Source organism: Eptesicus fuscus, chromosome 11 (genome assembly GCF_027574615.1).
Source record: "Eptesicus fuscus isolate TK198812 chromosome 11, DD_ASM_mEF_20220401, whole genome shotgun sequence".
Classification (NCBI taxonomy): domain Eukaryota; kingdom Metazoa; phylum Chordata; class Mammalia; order Chiroptera; family Vespertilionidae; genus Eptesicus; species Eptesicus fuscus.
In genome coordinates, this window is record NC_072483.1 from 66,607,474 (window position 1) to 66,626,541 (window position 19,068).

The 19,068-nt window shown below is 42.2% G+C and overlaps 1 protein-coding gene across 1 annotated transcript in view; it reads left to right on the top strand.

Moving 5' to 3' along the window:
• Positions 1–19,068, top strand: part of COL4A4 (collagen type IV alpha 4 chain) — a 108,289-nt gene that overhangs the window by 81,527 nt on the left and 7,694 nt on the right. Inside the window, exons 36-43 of the mRNA XM_054722994.1 lie at positions 2,829–2,936; positions 3,563–3,670; positions 9,755–9,826; positions 10,965–11,093; positions 11,189–11,302; positions 12,568–12,723; positions 13,488–13,595; positions 17,516–17,641. Coding sequence (XP_054578969.1) covers positions 2,829–2,936; positions 3,563–3,670; positions 9,755–9,826; positions 10,965–11,093; positions 11,189–11,302; positions 12,568–12,723; positions 13,488–13,595; positions 17,516–17,641 — 921 coding nt within the window. The remainder of the gene's footprint in view (positions 1–2,828; positions 2,937–3,562; positions 3,671–9,754; positions 9,827–10,964; positions 11,094–11,188; positions 11,303–12,567; positions 12,724–13,487; positions 13,596–17,515; positions 17,642–19,068) is intronic.

Consider the following 19,068-nt stretch of genomic DNA (forward strand, 5'->3'; position numbering starts at 1 on the left):
TGATGTATAATCCCTCTGAACTGACAGACCAGTGAGTTCTTGCCCTCCAGTCCAGGAGGCTGTGGTTGACTACAGTCGATGACCTGCAGCTGACAAAAGATGCATGCTCTTCAACTTAGTCATTCTACCATAGGCATTTATCTTAAGTCATCAATCCGACAAGTGTACAAAGATGCACCCACAAGGATATCCATTGCATGGAAAGAACAAGGTCCATCATAGATGATTGATTACATAACCTGTCCACTGTCATTATGCTGACAGTGGACAGGTTGGAAGCCAGGTTTGTATGTACATGGGTACCTTGTAAATGAAAGTATCTCATTTTAATATTTTTGTGCACTATCTTGAAATTCTCTCTGGCAATAGCCATGTTTATTCCATAGAACAAGAAGAACATCTGAACAGAAGTTTATGGGAAATTTCATTTCTTGGTTGTTACGTGCATGATTGCTCAAATGGAAGTCTAACAGAAAAACTAGCAATTACAATGGTTTCATCTCCCACTCTCTTTCATATGGGTCTTTCACCTCTGACATGGTCAAATACATATTTTAACGGAAAGGTATAGCCTAAGTGTACATTTGGAGGAGAAAATAGTTTTGAGGTTAGCGCTATGAGGGTTCTTAATAAGTGCCAGAATGAGAGGTCTCAGAAAGGAAAATTAGTGGTTCAAAGTCACCCTTATTATTACTGTGCATGGGGTCTTGGCAAATTGTTTATCATCTCTGAGCTCAGTGTCCTCACCTGTAAATTGGCCCAATGCTCACTGTAGGATCATTCAGAGGATCAAATGAGATTTTTCGGAGAGCAATTTGTAAACTGAAAATTGCTACACAAATGTAAAATGTCATTGTCACCATCATCACCAGTCAGCAAAGCATTAAGAGATTTTTCTACACTTACTGGTATCTTTATGTGAACCCTGAAGATAGTAAAATTTTATAAACTGAAAGTAATAAAATATGGAGCCCTTTGATATTACCTAATTTAAAAATCATAAATCTGAGTTCTTTTACACTTAGGCTAACTTTTTCGAGAAAATTTGCCTTGGCGTAATGTCCCTGGTCTCCTGTGGTTAGCACCATTTAAATTGTTCCCTATCCTGTATACCATAGCTTTAGGTTAAAATTTTTAAAATGACAGCTTATGTTATTTACCAGCTCAGAGTTTACCTACATATGTGATTTCCATTGACTGGAAAGAGCTGCATTGAATTTGAATGAGCCTAGCAAGAAGCTATAGGGCTGCTGCTGTCCCAGGGATTATGTAGGATTGTACTGGGTCCAGTTCCACTGCCCCTTCAATTCAGAGAGAAAACACAGTGGCAATGAACTCAAAAGTTTTGTTCATACGTCAGCTGTGATGGGGAGGCAAGCCTTTCACTACAGTTTTTTCATGTGGAGATGAGAGTAATGCTGCCTTACCTTCACTCCAGGAATATTTTCAGGGTAAATAAAATAGCAGAGAGAGGCTCAAGGTCTTAAATTGGTCTGGGAACAGGTATCAACTAACATAGTCTTGTTTCGTGTGTGCTATAATAAATAATGACTATGCCCTCACCATGGGTTTGTCAGTACAGAGCCCTATATTTTATTTGTGGATACAACCGGTTATTTTTTAGCACAGACTGTTAGTTTATCCTATGAATATGGGTTGTATTAAAATCACACATTGGAAATAAACATACAGGGAAATGGTCATCTTCTCTAGTAATCAAAGAAGTGTAACTTAATGTAAGTCTGGAATATTATTTCATCCTTACTAAATTAACAAGAAAATAAACCAACAGCCTACAAAGGCCTTGGTGAGTGCCTGCCCAGCTCTTGGACGTGCAAGGACGAGTGTGGGTGGGTCTGTGGGGTGAAGTGAGTTGGTGCAGCACTTGTCCGAACCATTTGGCAACTTCTATCAAGAACCAAATGCTGAATGGTCTGTGCTAGAAGCCTAGAGAACAACTGAACTGTTCTTTTCAGCAAGTCACTGTCCTGAGAGAGGGACTGTAGTAGATTTTTTTTAACGTAAGAGATATATCCACCAGACGCCATGTGTGCTTCTGGAGTGGAACCCGGTGTGGACAAACCAGCTGTGAAGGACATTAAGGGGACAGTTGGGGGAATTCAAGTATGGAATGAGTATTAGATTATATTAAGGATTGCTATTAATTTCCTTGGCTGTGACAATGTTATTTTGCCCATGTAAGAAAATGTTATTTTTCAGACATACCTCCTAAAATATTTAGGGATGGAATTCCATGATGTCTGTGATTTACTTTAAAATATCTCAGCATTTTAAAATGAATAAAAGGACCCAAAATGTTATGTTACCTAGAAATTCTACTCCTAGGAACTTTTCTAGGAAATAATGTAATAGTAGAAAAATGTATTAAAGATGTATAAAAATCATTATGCATAATAGCAAAGAGAAAAAAAAAAACTTCAGTGGCCAAAAGTAGGAAACATTTGCATTAATTAATTAAATTTAGGTGAACTCAGTAAGCTATGATCCAGTCACTTAAAAACAATAATTAGGAAAATGATGACAAACTTGGAAAATTACTTAGGATTCAATGCCAATTTAAAAAAAAATCAGAATATAAAATTGTGGGTATTATTTGCACTTTGTATACATATAAACATTGTTTAAGGTGGTGGGATTATAGGTGTTTTGTTTTAATTTTCCTTAATGTTATCTTCTCAATAGAAAAACTGTTAATATAAAAAAGTAAGACTAGAAAAGAATAACAAGAGCTGAGTTGGAGGTTTTATAGATTCACCGTCTTGAAGAGCATCTACAACCACTCAGATTTTTTATCTTTCTTTGTTTAGGGCATTTAGGAGCTCCCGGAGAGAAGGGCTTGACCGGTGTTCAAGGGCCCAGAGGACCACCAGGAAGACCAGGACTGCCCGGCTCCTCCGGACCATCAGGGTGTCCAGGTACCTTGGGAAGAAGCCTGGAACCTTCCCAGATACGTATCTATCTCGTGGTGCATCAGAAAGGACCAGCCTTCACTCAGACCTGGGTTCAGCTCTGGTCTTGCCATTTCCCAGACCTATAACTTTGAACTAGTCACCCAAACTTTCCTATTCCTTCCTTCCTTGTCCATTGGAGCTAGTCCTCACTCCCTGGGTGGTCTAGGAGTAAAATTAGGTCAACACCTATAAAGGGCCTAACAGGGTGCCAGGCACAAAGGGATGACGCTCCTTTCGCACCCTTCCTAATTTACCTGCCATTCAGGATGCTGGCTTTTTTTTTCTCCTTTAGACTTAAGGTAAATTTCACACAAACAGGACAGCATTGTAATGGCTCCTCTTCCTGATGATTCAGAATAAAGTGAGAGTAGAAATCATAATTGGCAACTTTAATTGCTCAAAAGTGTATTTTTTTTCCTTCTGAGCTTAAGTGTATTTTTCTCCCTAGCGTCAGGAGGCCTAGGAAGAAAAAGTAATAAAATAGTGTTCCTGGTTCAAGTATCTCACATAATAAGAACATAGATGACCTTCCCAGTTAATGTAACTCATGTGCCATCTGGGTGTCTGCAAAACCTCCCTGTCATCCTCAGGTGATAAAGGGATGCCTGGGCCAATGGGACATCCAGGAGAAACAGGGGACCCTGGACCAAGAGGCCTCATGGGGTATCCAGGGATACCAGGTCTTCCGGGAATAAAAGGTAAGTCAAAGAGGAATCCTGGCCCATCAGAAAAATCCAGGCCAATGAGGGCAAATGCATAGTGGCTTTCCAGCACTGAGTGACATTGCTCCTGGTCATGGCCCTTCTCCACCAATGTCATCAGCCCCTGCCTATTCTTTCTCACTCAGGGCTCCAGGTAGTGCCCATCTAGCCTCCTGACCTGCCTCCTATCAAAACGATGGTGATACCATCTCATTTTTCAAGGGCATTTCCCCCAGTGTTTTCCATAATGTTCAGGCCCATTCATTTATTCTCTTCCCAGATAGTTAAGCTCCTACTATGTCCTAGATTCCAGATACTCAGTACACAGTTTTGAAGAAATTAGACATGGTTCCTCCTTTATGAAGCTCACAGTTTAGTAGGAGAGACACATATTAAATATATATGTGCAAATAAATATGTATTTACCAGTTGTGATAAGTGGAAGGGAGAGGGGAAAAAATAAGATGCTATGGCGGAACTAGAATTCATTACCTTTGTTGATGAAGAAACATTTTTTCCTGGTTGAATTTTTTGGTCTTTAAAGATGGGTTATAATATAGGCCTGGTTAATCCTATCTAATAAAAGAGTAATATGCAAATTGACCATCACTCCAACACACAAGACGGCTGCCCCCATGTGGACACAAGATGGCTGCCACAAGATGGCCAGCAGGGGAGGGCAGTGAGGGGTGACCAGGCCGACAGAGGAGGGAAGTTAGGCATCAATCAGGCTGGCAGGGGAGTGGTTAGGGGGTGATCAGGAAGGCAGGCAGGTGAGCAATTGGGAGCCAGCAGTCCTGGATTGGGCCTAAACAGGCAGTCGGACATCCCTCGAGGGGTCCCAGATTGGAGAGGGTGTAGACTGGGCTGAGGGACACACACACCCCGTGCACGAATTTCGTGCACCGGGCCTCTAGTATAACATAATGTCATAGAATTATACAATTGATTTTTAAAAAATATATATTTTATTGATTTTTTACAGAGAGGAAGGGAGAGGGATAGAGAGTTAGAAACATGGATGAAAGAGAAACATCGATCAGCTGCCTCCTACACACCCCCCACTGGGGATGTGCCCACAACCAAGGTACATGCCCTTGACCAGAATCGAACCTGGGACCCTTGAGTCTGCAGGCTGACACTCTATCCACTGAGCCAAACCGGTTAGGGCTATACAATTGATTTTTAACAAATCTCCATGCATTCTCCCATTCATCTATGGTACTTACTCCTCTTTAGTTCATTGCTTTCATTTTAGATAAAATATTTTTCATTGGTACTTTGTGTGTACCTCTAGCCTAATAATACTTATATTGTATAACATTTATTTGTTTAGAAGTTTTTCTCAGCAAGTGATTTTGTAAAAAGCAAGGACAATTTTTATATGGTTGGCACTCAGTAGATACCCAATAAGCCTGTTGGTTGGTTATTGTATTTTTAAATTTATGAATAAATTAATAAATGAAGGAATGGATAATAGAAGAAGGAACATCTGAGATAGTAGCTATGAAGATGAGGGTTTTCACTTCAATCAACAGTTGAAGGTTCAAGCCTTACTTGATAGATTTCTATAACCAATCTTTTTCTGCCTCCTCCTTCTTTTCCCTCCCACTTTTTCCATGATTAACCACTTCTACTGTATTTCCACTTCTTTCTATCCTCCAAGTTCAGTAAAATAGTAAGGATTTTCAAGTGTCTTGGTGCCATAACAATATCCACCCAATCTGACTAAAATGACAAGGCTCAATCTACTATTGTTGATTCTTCCTTCCCTTGAATTAGTTTACATTTATTACATAAGTTCAGTATATGTTATTTTAAAACCTAATAGCTAATGAATTTGATAGAATAAAAAATTACTTGAAGGTAATCTCTAATCACATCAAAATTCTGTGCTTTGAAAAAATAAGTTTGTTAAGAAGAGAAAGTGAAGAAATAAATATATCCACCCAAGTATTCAGTGTGCAGAAGGATGCTGCAGTGTGCCTCCCGACCACGTGGTGGCACTGTTTCACTGTGAACTGCCCATTGCACAGCCAGTCTTTAAAAGAAACAAAACAGTGAAACAGATTCCTAAAAATTAGAACGCCGACCATCTAAACCCATTGTTGCTTTTTATCATGCTGGTATAAAAATGAACCACACTCCAGCAGAAACACTTTGAACTGAGAAACTAAATATTTGAAGTGTGTGTTAGATAAGTCAAGGGGCCCGATTTTCTTGTTTGAATAAACCAGCTGCTGAACTCGAAGTTGTTTGCTCTGCTAGAATGGGCCATATGGATTCTGAGTCCTGCTTGTGTTCAGTCAGATTTAAACTTTAACTTAAACATATGCTGAAAATGGCTTGGTTCCTAGACTTAAATTTCCAAGTGCACATATCCTCTACAAGGAAGACACTCTGTTCCTAGTTGGGCATTCATAGAGGATTGGCATAATGGGGACTGAAAGACAACTTCGTAGCATGACAACGACTAATTTGATTGGGTTATTTTGGTTGGTGGCAAGTAAAATATTTCATAAGAAATAAAATACCTTGGAGTGTCTTTTATCAGCCAAGTAACATTCTCTCTCCTTTTTTACAACTAGAGTGTTCTCCTCCTGCCCACTCCCTCCCCTCCCCCCACCCTCCCACCCCCTACACACACATACAGCACTTACAGTTCTAGGGGTGGATGCCTATTCTGTCAAGTTGGGGATGTTTCTCTCTGACTCCTCATTGTCTCATCCAGTACTTGTCACTAAGCACATTTGGGGACTGATGCTCCATGGGTTAAGAGACCATGTCTTATGCCATTGGGCATTCCTTTAGTAGGGACTAATCTATTTTCTGAATTTTGGAAAAAAATGAAATCGTATTTCAGAATCTCTTTCGATAAGTTTTCAACTCTGCTCAACTGTTATTTATAGCCATGAAGGTCTCTCTTTCCCAACAGCTTTAACATTAGGGTGACCAGCCGTCCCGGTTTGCCTGGGATCGAGGGGGTGTGTCAGGCTGTGGAACTTCCTGTGTTAGAACTAGGAAAGTCCCCAACAAATAGGTTCCCTATTAAAAGTATAAACCCGTGTAAAGGCTCTTGGAGATAGAATAGTGTTTTTGGCTCTAGGACAGAAGAAAACCTAAGAGTGGAGGTTCAATGACAACCTTGTTTGACTTGGAGGCTAGGATGACGATTATGGCTGGAGGCTGGAGTCGAGGTTAGACCCTCTGACTGGAGGGAGAGCCCAGCCTGCGAGTGCAGGGAGATGCAGCCTTAAGTGATGGTTGTTAGCAAGAAGCTGTCCACAGAGGTGAATAAAAGTCCTCATTACCAAGGAATGTGCTTTGTTAGCCTAATTGCCTCTCATCTGTACTGTATATATTTTATGCATGAACAACTTTCTGATTTAGAGATGAGATTGATAAAAAGCTTTCAATAAAAAGAAAAAATTGCCCTTAAAACCCTACCCAGATGTAGCTGCATTCAATTTAGAAAGATAACATTGGGTCAGAAAAGGGTCGGACAGTTCAACAATGGCAAGGGCCTGGGATTGTGACAGGCCAGGATCTGGATGTGTTGATGTGACAATGGAGAGTTGGCAGAAGCTGGGGCATTCCACCCCAGCCAGCTTCCCCAAGCCATCAATCTTGGTGGCTTAACCCGGAGATCAAAACACATGGAAACAGCAAAGTAATTTTGAAATTTATTATCATTTCAGATAGATTGCAGGAAATATCTAGATTTGGCAGATGAGGAAGGTCTGTGTGTTCTTTTGGTGCAAACTTGGAACTTTGGCTCATAAATAGGAAAGATGATTGGAAAATAAACTAAACCAGAACTATTAAAAGTGTAAGGAAAGAAGATCTTTAAGGAAAGTAAGGGTGTATTCCCAAATTTTTTTTTTGGGGGGGTACAAGAGATTATGGCTTATTTGTACCAATCTAAAGTTTATTTTATTTTTTATTATATTTATTGGGATGACATTGGTTCATAAAATTTATATAGGTTTCATGCATACAATTCTATATCATCTGTATATTGTATTGTGTTTACCACCCCAAGTCAAGTCTCCTTTCATCACCATTTATCCTTCCTTTACCTTCCCCTACCCTAAAGTTTAGATTTAAAAAATAGAATAACTGTCTGTTTCAAGTACTGACAATAAATAAAATGGAACCAACTAACTTCTATCTTTTAATAAGTCCACAGAGGACTTGCTTTTATGAACAGATAATAGTTAGCATTTGAATTATTTATATACAAATGGATACTCTAACTTCCCCAAATTTTACTACACATCTATCACAGAAAGATGAGACATGAAATAGAAATGGTAGTCCACTTCTTTTTAAAGCTTTTTTTCTACCTGTTCAATCCTTCCCCCTCCACATTCCACATTGTCTCATTCACTCATTGGTTTACTCACTCATTCAATGAACATTCATTGAACATTTACTGTGTGTCAGGAGATATGCCAAGTATGTATATAGAAAGATTAATAAGATCTGATCTTACATTCAGTTAATTTACACCAAATAAACCAGTTAACCATACCTGATTGTTGTACAGCATGAGCCCGCCATAGAGGGGTTCTCTGTGGGTGTCATGACGTAGGGTTGGGCACTTTCTGTGTGTTAGTCCTGTAAGCTGAGGCTGTTATTATCACAAATCCAAGGGATGTGACCATAAGCTGAGTGAATGGCTGGCTGTGCACTGAGTGGCTTACAGCCTTGGATAAGAATGGGCAGCTACTGGTTGGAAGAACCATTAATGAAAGAGGAAGGGTACCAGGCATGGCCAGGGGCTGAGGAGAAGATTCTTTCCCCAAATTAATCATCGGAGCAAGATGTGTGTGAACCACGTGGCAGAGGGCTCAGTACCTGGAATGTTCTGTACATATTGGTTGCCCTCTTCTTCTCTCCCTCCTTATATTCCCTCTACTGCCTTCCTATAAATCTATATATTTACATACTGTAATATAATATACTATATAATATAAACATATTTTAAATATGTAGTTTATATATCTATATATTGATAAATATGTAGTGACAACTTAAGTAAAGCCAGGTCAGCAGATGTCTCCTTAGAGAACTACACTGATGTCCAATAGGAGAGTCTGAAAGAAAATGAAGGTGTCAATGAGATCCCATCTACTAGTAAATGCAGAGTATGAGGTTTCAGTGGTCATCCTGAAATACATTTTGTTTCCGAAAAGAGGCATCAGAATGATTCTCTTTGAAACAAGTGGTTGCAAAGAAAGAGCTGCAGCCAAACTTGACCTTCAAGCCTGATCTTTCTGAGCAGCACAGTTATTTAAAAAAATTAGAGAGGGCATATACTCCCCAGTATGCCACAGGCCCCACCTGTCCTTATTGTCTTAAAACATCTACCTAACCAGATCTTGAAGAAATTAGAATTTAAAGACCCTGGCTGACCTAGCCTGTTTGGCTTAGTGGACAGAGCGTTGGCCTGCGGACTGAAGGGTCCCAGATTCCATTCTGGTCAAGGGCACATGCCTGGGTTGCGGGGCTCCATTCCCAGTGGGAGGTGTGCAGAAGGCAGCCGATCAATGATTCTCTCTCATCATTGATGTTTCTATCTCTCTCTCCCTCTCCCTTCCTATCTGGAATCAATATATATATTGACTCTGGTGGGGTGGAAAGATCCTGAACCTGGGAGGAGGGAGGCCTGCGTTTGCTCCCACCCAATCTCTTTCCTCATCTAGGATGATTTTATTGTCTTGAAATTGAAAGTCACTGCCTACACCACGATCTAGTGATTGTAGACTGTATTTGGTCAGATAGAAAGATGATCCTGAAATGGTCATCAACTCACAGCAGTACTTTAAAACCAAAGAAATGGGTGTGTTAAGCAGTCTTGGCAGAAAATGTTCATCAAATGAATGTTAAAGAATAACTACTGGCATGGATTCAGCCCTGATAATGGCGTGTAGACTGTGAAATCTCATGGTTTCCACCTAGAGAATCTGTCCATCTCCATCAGCAGACCCCCCCTCTAAGAGGTGCCTGGGAACCATGGCCAGTGAAGTTCAAGGGCTGGTCTCTTCCCGGGGGTCACAGGCCTGTGATGTGTTGCAGGTCCCGCCGGGTTACCTGGCCTGAATGGCTTGCATGGTTTAAAGGGTCAGAAAGGAACCAAAGGAGCTTCAGGTAAGATGAAACCCTCTGTGAGAGACTTACCTGCAATCAGTGGACCTCTGGTAGGTATTTCCTCACTTCTCACAATGTGGGTTGTGAAACAAGGAAACTGGCTGAGCACAGAGACACAATAATGGGACTCCTTTTAGTGCTGAAGATGACTTATATAAAAAGGACACTTGAGAAAACCCAAAGTAAGAAGGGATGGTTGGTAACAGTGCCTTTTGTTGATGTTGCTTGGGATGATCTCTCTACTAAAATACACTGGGTAATTGCTTAGGTGGGGCAAGATTTCACAATGTTATGAAGAACAAATAAATAGTCCGGATTTCTTTTTGTCTTGTTTTGTTTTAGGTGTAGTATTGCCAAGTACAACCATGTGGGTCTAATTAGCACTTTGAGCATCTCTCAAACAGCCTGCTGCTAAAACAAATTACCTGAACAAATTACTGTTACTTTTGACATAACAAATAGATAATTATCGACAACTGCATTTTAGTTTGTTCCGGTATTTTAATATAATGCACATTTTTTGCATGACTTTCTCAGAAAAATACTACTAAGACAAAGTTGCTGGAGTCAGACACACAGATTTGAGGGACTGTGGGAAAAGGGTTGAATTGCTGTGCTGCTAGATTTAAGTCTGTTGAATCTTTATACAGTTTAGAAGGCCAAGAAGTAAAATTTGGGCCACGTAGGATTCATTTAGTGGCTGTTCTAAATAGTCTGATAAAATGTGTGTTCCCTCCAAACAACCAATGATGCTCTGTCTTTTCAATGTGAAAGTTTACAATAATTCTATTTACATGTCAGTTTCCACCTTCAATTTCAAATCAGTTTATTCATAATTGCTCATTGTTGGATCTCGTCTGTTTTCACTCTTTCCATTGTAGAGTTTGACAATTGGTATTGTCAAACTGGGTGTTTTTTTTTAAATATGGAAAATAATTATAAAGTAGATCAACCCTATGGTTGACCAGTGTGATGGGTTTTAAGAGAGTAAGTGGTCACCTGGGAAACGTATGCAGCCATTTGGGTCACCATGGAAGCTGAGGTTGGTCTCAGCAGAACCAGCTGCTTCCCGGTCACACCCTTACTACTGGGACAAACAGGGAGAAGATACAGTGCTAAAGCTGTCTTCTACATTAAGGTTTGAATGGAATGGGCCCACCCGGCCCAATGGGAATGCCTGGGCTGAAAGGGGAGACAGGTGACCCCGGGAACCCAGGAATTTCTCCTCCAGGCCTTTGTGGAGAAAAAGGCCCGCCAGGCCCTCCAGGTAAGAAGCAGAATGCTTCCTCTGCCCCAACCCCGATACTGAAATAAAAATCTCCAAATGTAATGAGGCTCACATCTGGACATGTCCATCCTCAGGGAGACCTGGACCACCTGGTCCTGCAGGTGCCACAGGAGGACCTCCTAAGGGTTGTTTTCCTGACCCCGGTCAGCCTGGAGATCAAGGACCTCCTGGCCCCAATGGTCCAAGAGGTACGGGAAAATCCTGGCCAAGGTTGGTGATGCCCCTTTCCTGAGATGCTGCCAGCTCTGTAGGGAGGGAGGACCAGGGAATGGCAGAGGAGAAGCCCCTTAGCAGCCCCATTATTTGGGCAGATGGAAAGGTGGGGGTGTGGGCAGCGGTGGGCTGGCAGGACCATACCCAGGAGAGCCCAGGCCCCTCACTCTTCTATGTCACCCTATCAGACCACCTCTCTGTGAGTACAAACTCTGAGTCAGAGCAAGCCCTTCCCATCACCAGCCCGATGTTGCATGCGAGGCTGTAGCAGGGGCAGGGATCCCATCCTGCCTGTGGGTGTCTGCACCTGCCCCCTAAACCTCTGCCACTGGCCCAGAGTGACAGGACCCAGGCCTGGCGTACACACAGAGACAGAGCTCTCCCTGTGCTGCCGACAGTCCATTTTGCTCCTCTCATCACTTCCTAGGGACACACTTCAGCAAGGCAATATTTACCCAAACAGGGTGGGACCGGAGCTGGGCAGGGACTGGGGGGAGAGCGTGGCTCAGTGCAGTGTTTTGCTGAATTCAGATCATCACATTCCTCCTTATCAAAGAGAGACACAAACCACCATCTTTAAGTGCTAAACATTTTAGTAAAGGTGGGATTACAGTATTATATAATTCTATTTTACTGCAAAAATAAAACTGCTTCAAACAGCGTAGTTTTAGTAGAATAAACGTTGGGCTCAATTCCTATGTGTAGATACTTGTTTTCAAATATGATTATAACTGAGTGAACATTTCTTTCACATCAGCCAAATTTTCTCATAAGTATATCATTTATTTATTCATCTATGTATCTATATATCTATGTATGTGTGTGTGTATGTATGTATGTGTGTATGTATGTATGTATCTATCTATCTATCTATCTATCTATCTATCTATCTATCTATCTATCTATCTATCTATCTATCATCCATCCATCCACCTATCCTCTACCATATTAAAGCAATGGGATAGCAATGCAAACAAAAGGAATGGCTCTGAAGGAAAGGAAGGCTTTGCTTGGGTTCATTTTGTCCAACGGCCACTGACAAACTACTTACACCATTTCTCAAGCTCCACGAGACCTACTCTCTGTTTCACTTCTGACACTATTGATTTTCTTACTTTTCTAATTCCCTCCATCCCTTGCTTGCAAACCATTAAATTACTCCCCTTAGGAAGCTCCCAGGCAGCCAGCACACAGGCTTGTCTTTGACTGAAAGAATCTTTTGCCTCCTCCCTGTGGCCAGGACCCCCCGGGCCTCCAGGGCCCCCTGGGAGCATTGACCTTCTGCAAGGGGATCCAGGAGACTGTGGTCTGCCAGGGCCTCCAGGTCCCCGGGGCCCGCCAGGCCCTCCAGGACCCAAAGGCCTCCCAGGATGTGATGGAAACAATGGCCAGAAAGGTATGAACACAAGTTGTTCCTTAAGTAGTACGTGACGGCTTCTGCTCTCTTGTCCTGAGGGTCTGGAGTACTGGACCACCATGACCTAATTCTTATTTCCTGTTGAATCAGTGGCTGTATTGCCCAAATGTCCTGCCTTTCCGAAGAGTCCTCTAGTTCTGGTAACTGTTGGACAAGTAAGATGAGAAATACAAGTTCATCTTTAGCCCCTAAAAGCATACTTGGTAATCTCTTAGACCAGAACTGAACAACAGAAATATAACGCCGGCTACACATGTAATTAAATGAAGTAGGAGGAGGTGAGCTTGATTTGCACCATGCAGGACGAGCAGGACTTCGTGGGCAGGAGGAGGAGCATGTGCCAGGCACCGAATGGCTGGCGGGGGAAACGGAGAGTGAGACGGAGAGTGGTGGGGACTCAGATCTGGGAGTCTGTTCCCCAGGTAGCGCAGCGTCTTCCCTAATTTTCCTTCACTTGCAGTCCTTTGTCTCCAGAGGAAGTTCAGGATTGCAGGCCTTCTCGCTCTCATTTAGTTTTGTCTTGATCATGGGACCATTTTCCTGAGTCCCTTTGATGGATTCTGGGGTTTCCTTCACACGTAGGCAGTTCTCAGCTTCACAGAAGAAAGTGAGAGACTGCTCTCCACCCTGAGCCAACTTTGCCTAGCATTTTGTTGGTGTGAACCTCTGAATCCAGTCCATCAAACTGTCACCGCCTGGCATTGCTCCGTTCCACTGCCCTTGTTTTTATATGTTCCTTTTAGGACCAATGGGGTTCCCGGGGCCACAGGGGCCACATGGACTTCCAGGGTCACCTGGAGAGAAGGGTGTACCTGGCCCTCCAGGTAGACAAGGCCCCCCTGGGCCTGCAGGTGAGCTCCTGATGCCTCCTCCTCTCCACCCAGCAGCCCACACAGGGCGCTTCGCCCGCACGCTTCCTCTGACAGTCCTCTTTCAGAAGCAATTCTTCTGAGGGCAGCACATTCTTCTGAGTTCAGTCCTTTTGAAATAAAGGTTGCATATACTTCAGGCTGCACTACAAAGTCTCCCATTTGATAAACTAATATTTATTATTAAAACGGGTAAGTTTGAACACTAGGGGTGGATTTTACACATACTCTTTCAACGATGAATCAATCTGTGTTCCCTCACCCAAGAGGCAAAGACTGAGTTGATTATTGTTCTGTGAGGATGGCATAATCCGTTCCTATCCCTGACTTCCCATTGGTTTTGCTAGATGTTTTATTTAATGTTTTCTGTAAAGTGCATTAACGCCTATGAAGTTGAAAGGCTATTTAATTTAAACCCCATAGACAACACGTTTTCATCAGAGTGTCAAAATAAGCCAAGGGGTTGTTGAAAGGGCAAACAGACGTGTGTATTTGAGATGGGCAGAAGTAATATCTCTCAAGATCTTAAATCAATATTATGGTAATGTGGCATCAGTTCAGAATATCTGGCAATCTCCTAAATTAGCACTCTAGTCCAAAGAATAAATAAACTGCACTGCTCTATAGTGGATCATAGTTCAGCATGACAGAGAGCTTATCCTCTGATTCATCTCATATTTCCTTTCTTTACATATACTATAAAACATGGCAAATTAATATGGAATTTTCAGAAGCCTTCAAATAGGCAGAATTTCTATATACATTAAATTGGGGCATATTTTCCATAAAAAATCAACTCAAATTTCATGTTGCGCAAAAGAGCTTCATTTCAGGTTTTTCTAGATATGAAAACTCCATGACTAAATCTAGCTGTTCTTGTCAGTAACACTATGGGCTATTTTTTTTTTTAATATTTGCTGATTTTAGAGAGAGAAGAAAGGAGAGGGAGAGAGGGAACCATCGATTGGTTGCCTCCCATACATGCCCTAACCAGAGGTTGAACCCACAACCTAGGTATGTGCCCTGACTGGGAATCGAGCCTGCAACCTTTTGGTATATGGGACCGATGCTCCAACCAACTGAGCCACTCGACCAGGACACATTATATGGACTTTTTAATGTCATGCTGCTTGCCTTCGATGCTGTCTTCAATTTATCATTTATGTTCTCAAACAATCTATTTCATGATTGTCCTAATTCATGATTTAAAATCTCTTTCTACCATATGAAAATCATTGTGCGGCCTCGGTTTTTGCCTTTGGATCTCTCCAGGTGACAGAGGTAAGCATTGCTATAAAATGAATAATTTCCTCTAAATCTTATTTCCAGCCATCTCTCTACTTCCATTTTTCACTGCATTTGGGAGTTAAACTTGTTACATTTTTATATGCGGGGTCCTGTAATTATATAGGTTTTAATGCCTTTGCTTGCTCGTTACAGATATAGTAACCCCGTATTAGACTGTCCTATGCTGAGCCTCATTGCAGGTTGTCAGGGACTGTGCAAACTCAGCTTCCATAGTTTCAACTCAGCCACAGAGTATGCGGCTTTTTCTGTCAGATGCCATGGTACCCACCAACAGAAGCTTCTTTTATAAACTCCACAGTGTAAATGCCTAGAACACCCCTAAAGTAAGCGGTATCAACAGCATGAAAAGACGGGTCCTTAACACCCAGTAAGGGGCTGCAACAAGCCTTTCCTGGGGCACCGGAAGTCCATTTTCAAGGAGCAAATTTCTTTGTGTGTTAAAATGAAAATGCTATTATTCATTTAAACTGAGTGTTCGTTTAACCCCCCACAATGCAAAAGCAACATATTATTTTATGTCTGGCATTTTCAAAGAGAATGGAGTTTCTCAAAAGAAGGAAAGCAAAGCTGTGAATGCTCGCATTTCTTCCTTCCTGGCACCTGGTATTAACCCCAGTGAAAGTTGCCCTGGATACAGATGCCCTATATTATCACCAGGGTGCTTAAAAGAGATGTCTTGGCCTCTTTCTTTCAGCTTGTGGTTTATTAAAAAAATAAAGAAAAGCAAAATCATAATTTAAAAAAATCCTGCTCTTTTAAATGTCGATATTTAAAAATGACAGTTGTATATTTAATGAGTTTTCACTTCAGCCCTTTTACTGTCTCTCTGTGACTGTATGTATCAACTCATTGGAAGAAACATCAAAATCCTAAATCTGAAGTCCCAGCCAAATGCATCCCCACACCCGCTTCCCTTCCCTGCTTCCTCCACTCCTTCAGCACTGGTGAGTGACAGGGAACACAGGACATAGTCACCGGCATGTCTCTCAAGTTGCTCCCAATGGAAGAGACAAGTTTTACGTCAAGCTTTCCGTACAGTAAAAATGCACCCAGCTCTGCGTTGCTGTGGTTTCATACCATATTCAAAAGAGGCTAAATTCCAAGGTCCTTATAGGGTTCAAATTCGATCTGCACAGGCACATTCACCACGGTGTAGACTCAAACGATGTGATTGTGGCATTTTCTTGATTTTTCTTGCTGCTTTATCATTGCTGTTCTTAAAACTATTTTGCACATTTGTATGAATTTTAAGAAAACCTGTAAACAGGTGTTAAAATATGGCTGCATTCCTTGGCATTTACCATACAGATGTTAAAAGCTCCTCAGGCAATATGGTGTGGCCGGGAAGAACACAGGTTTGGAGCCGGAACGTACTGGATTCTAATCTAGACCCTGCCACGTGTAACTCAGATCCGTCCCCCATTTAGCTGAACCTGAGCTTTCTTTCCAGTGACAGCCTAGTAACAGCAGCACATATACACAGGCTGGGAGCATGTAATTGTGAAGCACTGGGCACAGGGCCTTCGGTACATGTTAGCTATTACCATTATTGCTTAGGGTTATTATTTCTTCTTCCTTGTGGATTGTTTGCAGGGGGACTGAATGAAACTTTAGAAAAAAAAATGCCTTAAAGATGTGAATGTAACCAAGAAGAAAGACATTTCAAACCTTTAGAGCAGTGGTTCTCAAAATGAGAGCCCAGGTGGGCACCATCGGCCTCATGGGAACATGTTAGACATGAAGAGGTTGGGCCCGCTGGTCCTGCTGGCTCAATATTCTGGACTCTCACAGTCTTGCCAGATGATCCAGATGTGCTAAAGTCAGAACTGCAGCTTTGCACTGGTGCTTCTCAGTCCTGGCCCACACTGGAACCATCTGGAGAAAAATGACCGGTGCCTGGGCCCCACCCCCAGAAATTCCTGTTTAATAATTCTAGGTGGGTCCCAGCACCAATACTTTTTAAAAACTCCCCAGCTGGGTTTATCGAACAGCCAAGCTTGTGGGCACTGCCCAGGCCACATCCTATACCAATTCAACCAGAATTTCTGGGGCAGGATACAGGCATCAGTATTTTATAACTGCCCTGGATAATTCCAATGTGAACTCAAAGTTAAAAGTCATGCTTTAGTACCTATATTAATCCCAAAGCTTTCTCTCTCTCTGAGTAGCAGATACTATGGAACCCCTCCTGGCTGCAATGTAGAGTGATGAATTAGACAGATGTTAAGCTGAGCGTTAGGAATATACCAGTACCTCTCCCAACACCACCTGTGGCTGGGTCCCCAGTAAAAAGTGGCCCAAAGATTGGAAATCCTGTGAAGTTCCCCAAATTATTGCTGATTCAACCAACCTTCATTATTTCATACTTTTTTTTTCTTTTTCTTTTTTTTTTTTTTGCTTCCTAAAGGAGATCCCATTCACTTACTTAATTATTCAGTCAGTCAGTCATTTGACAAACTGCTTTCTGGAGCTTACAAGGGCTGTCAAACATTCTCGATAAGTGTAGTGTCAGGAGCCCGTCTAACTTGAGATGGCAGAAGGGGCTTGTTCATAAGCATTTGAATTCATCACACAAGTGGCGATTCCAATTTCAGGCGAACGGGGGCCACCTGCAGATTTGGATGCCTGCCCCCGAATCCCGGGGCTTCCTGGGTTACCAGGCCCAAGAGGACCAGAAGGAGCTATGGGGCCCCCTGGAATGAGAGGCCCTCCGGGAGCAGGTAGGAGCCTGACACTGATGGTTCATTATTGGTATATACATATTGCTGACGTGAAAACTGAGTGTTTTGCCATGTAGGGTTTTGTTTGTTTGTTTGTTTGTTTGTATTTTGAGCCTAAACAACTAGTGTGGATGAAGTAATGAAAATGTCCTTCCCCTTGTATATTTTTTTCTACATTTATCCAAAGGTTTAATCATATACTAATTGGGTCATCTTGCCCCTTCCATTTTTATGTTGAAATTCTACGTACGTCTTCTATATTTGGGCAGCTTGTGGACATGAAACTTCTTAGCACAACAGAGTGGATGCACTATTCAATGTCATTAATAGCTAGCTGTTGACTTGATTTTTCAATGAAGAACAACTGAATTTGGGCCCCCTGGAGCAGAAACAGCATACAAGCAGGGAGAAGGAGGTGTATCCTTGGAGGAGCAAGAGGGAGAGATGAGGGAGGTTCACTCTAATTATGGCAATGACTGCATTGTTTATTTAATTGATCTGAGCATTGCTCAGTCCTTGTCAGGGTAGCAGGACCCTTATTTAAGGACTTAAACTAAACCATTCCTTTGAAAAGTGTCCTCCAAATCATTTATTTTCTCTTATCATATCTCCACCACATTGGGTAACTTACAAAGCGATTAGGGAGTCGGGGCTGGTCTTCTGGTGGTCACTGATCTTTTCGGACCCATTGGCAGTGCCCCTTGATTCTAGAAACCTGTGTGCAAATGATCCTAAGAGACACAAGGCCATTACAATCTCATTTCCCCCACCACCCAGCTGTGGTTTTAGCTCTTTTTGGTTTAGGGCCAAAGGAATTGGGAGTAGGAATTTTGCACCACCTGCTTTTCTCCCAGGTAGTGGAGGGCCCCGAGATGGCCCCTCCACTGGAGTCTGAATAGTTCTTGGGTGGTGTCAGCTTTGGAGTCTTCCTGGAAGTTGAGGGGGGGGGGGCAGGGGCGCTGTTGTTCGTACTTGCTGCGCTGCATCTGTGTTTGTGCATTAAGTTAACTGGTGTCCACTGGAGCCACTTTCTCTGACAGCCCACAAGCCCTGGGAATTGGCAGTCACTTCTCCTCTTTGCTGTGGCCCTCAGCGCATGGATAAAGCTCTTAGTCAGGCAGGGTAACTCATCTCTCAAACTGCTTTTAAAACCAAGCTGCCTTGTTGTATATATATTTGCAGAAATGAGAGCTGCCCCCCAAACTTTACAAAATAACTTCCAAGCAGAAGGTATAGCCTATAACGGGGCTCTGCAAATTCAGTTCACAAAATGCTTCCAGACTCTTTCTACTCTTCAGAAAGTAGTAGCAACACAGATGTGGGTAAGATGTTCTTTCCTGCCCCCGCCCCAGGGTCTCACAGCCTCATGGCAGACATGGCCAGCAAGAGCATAAGTCATGCTCAATGATGGGAGATAATAATTTGTG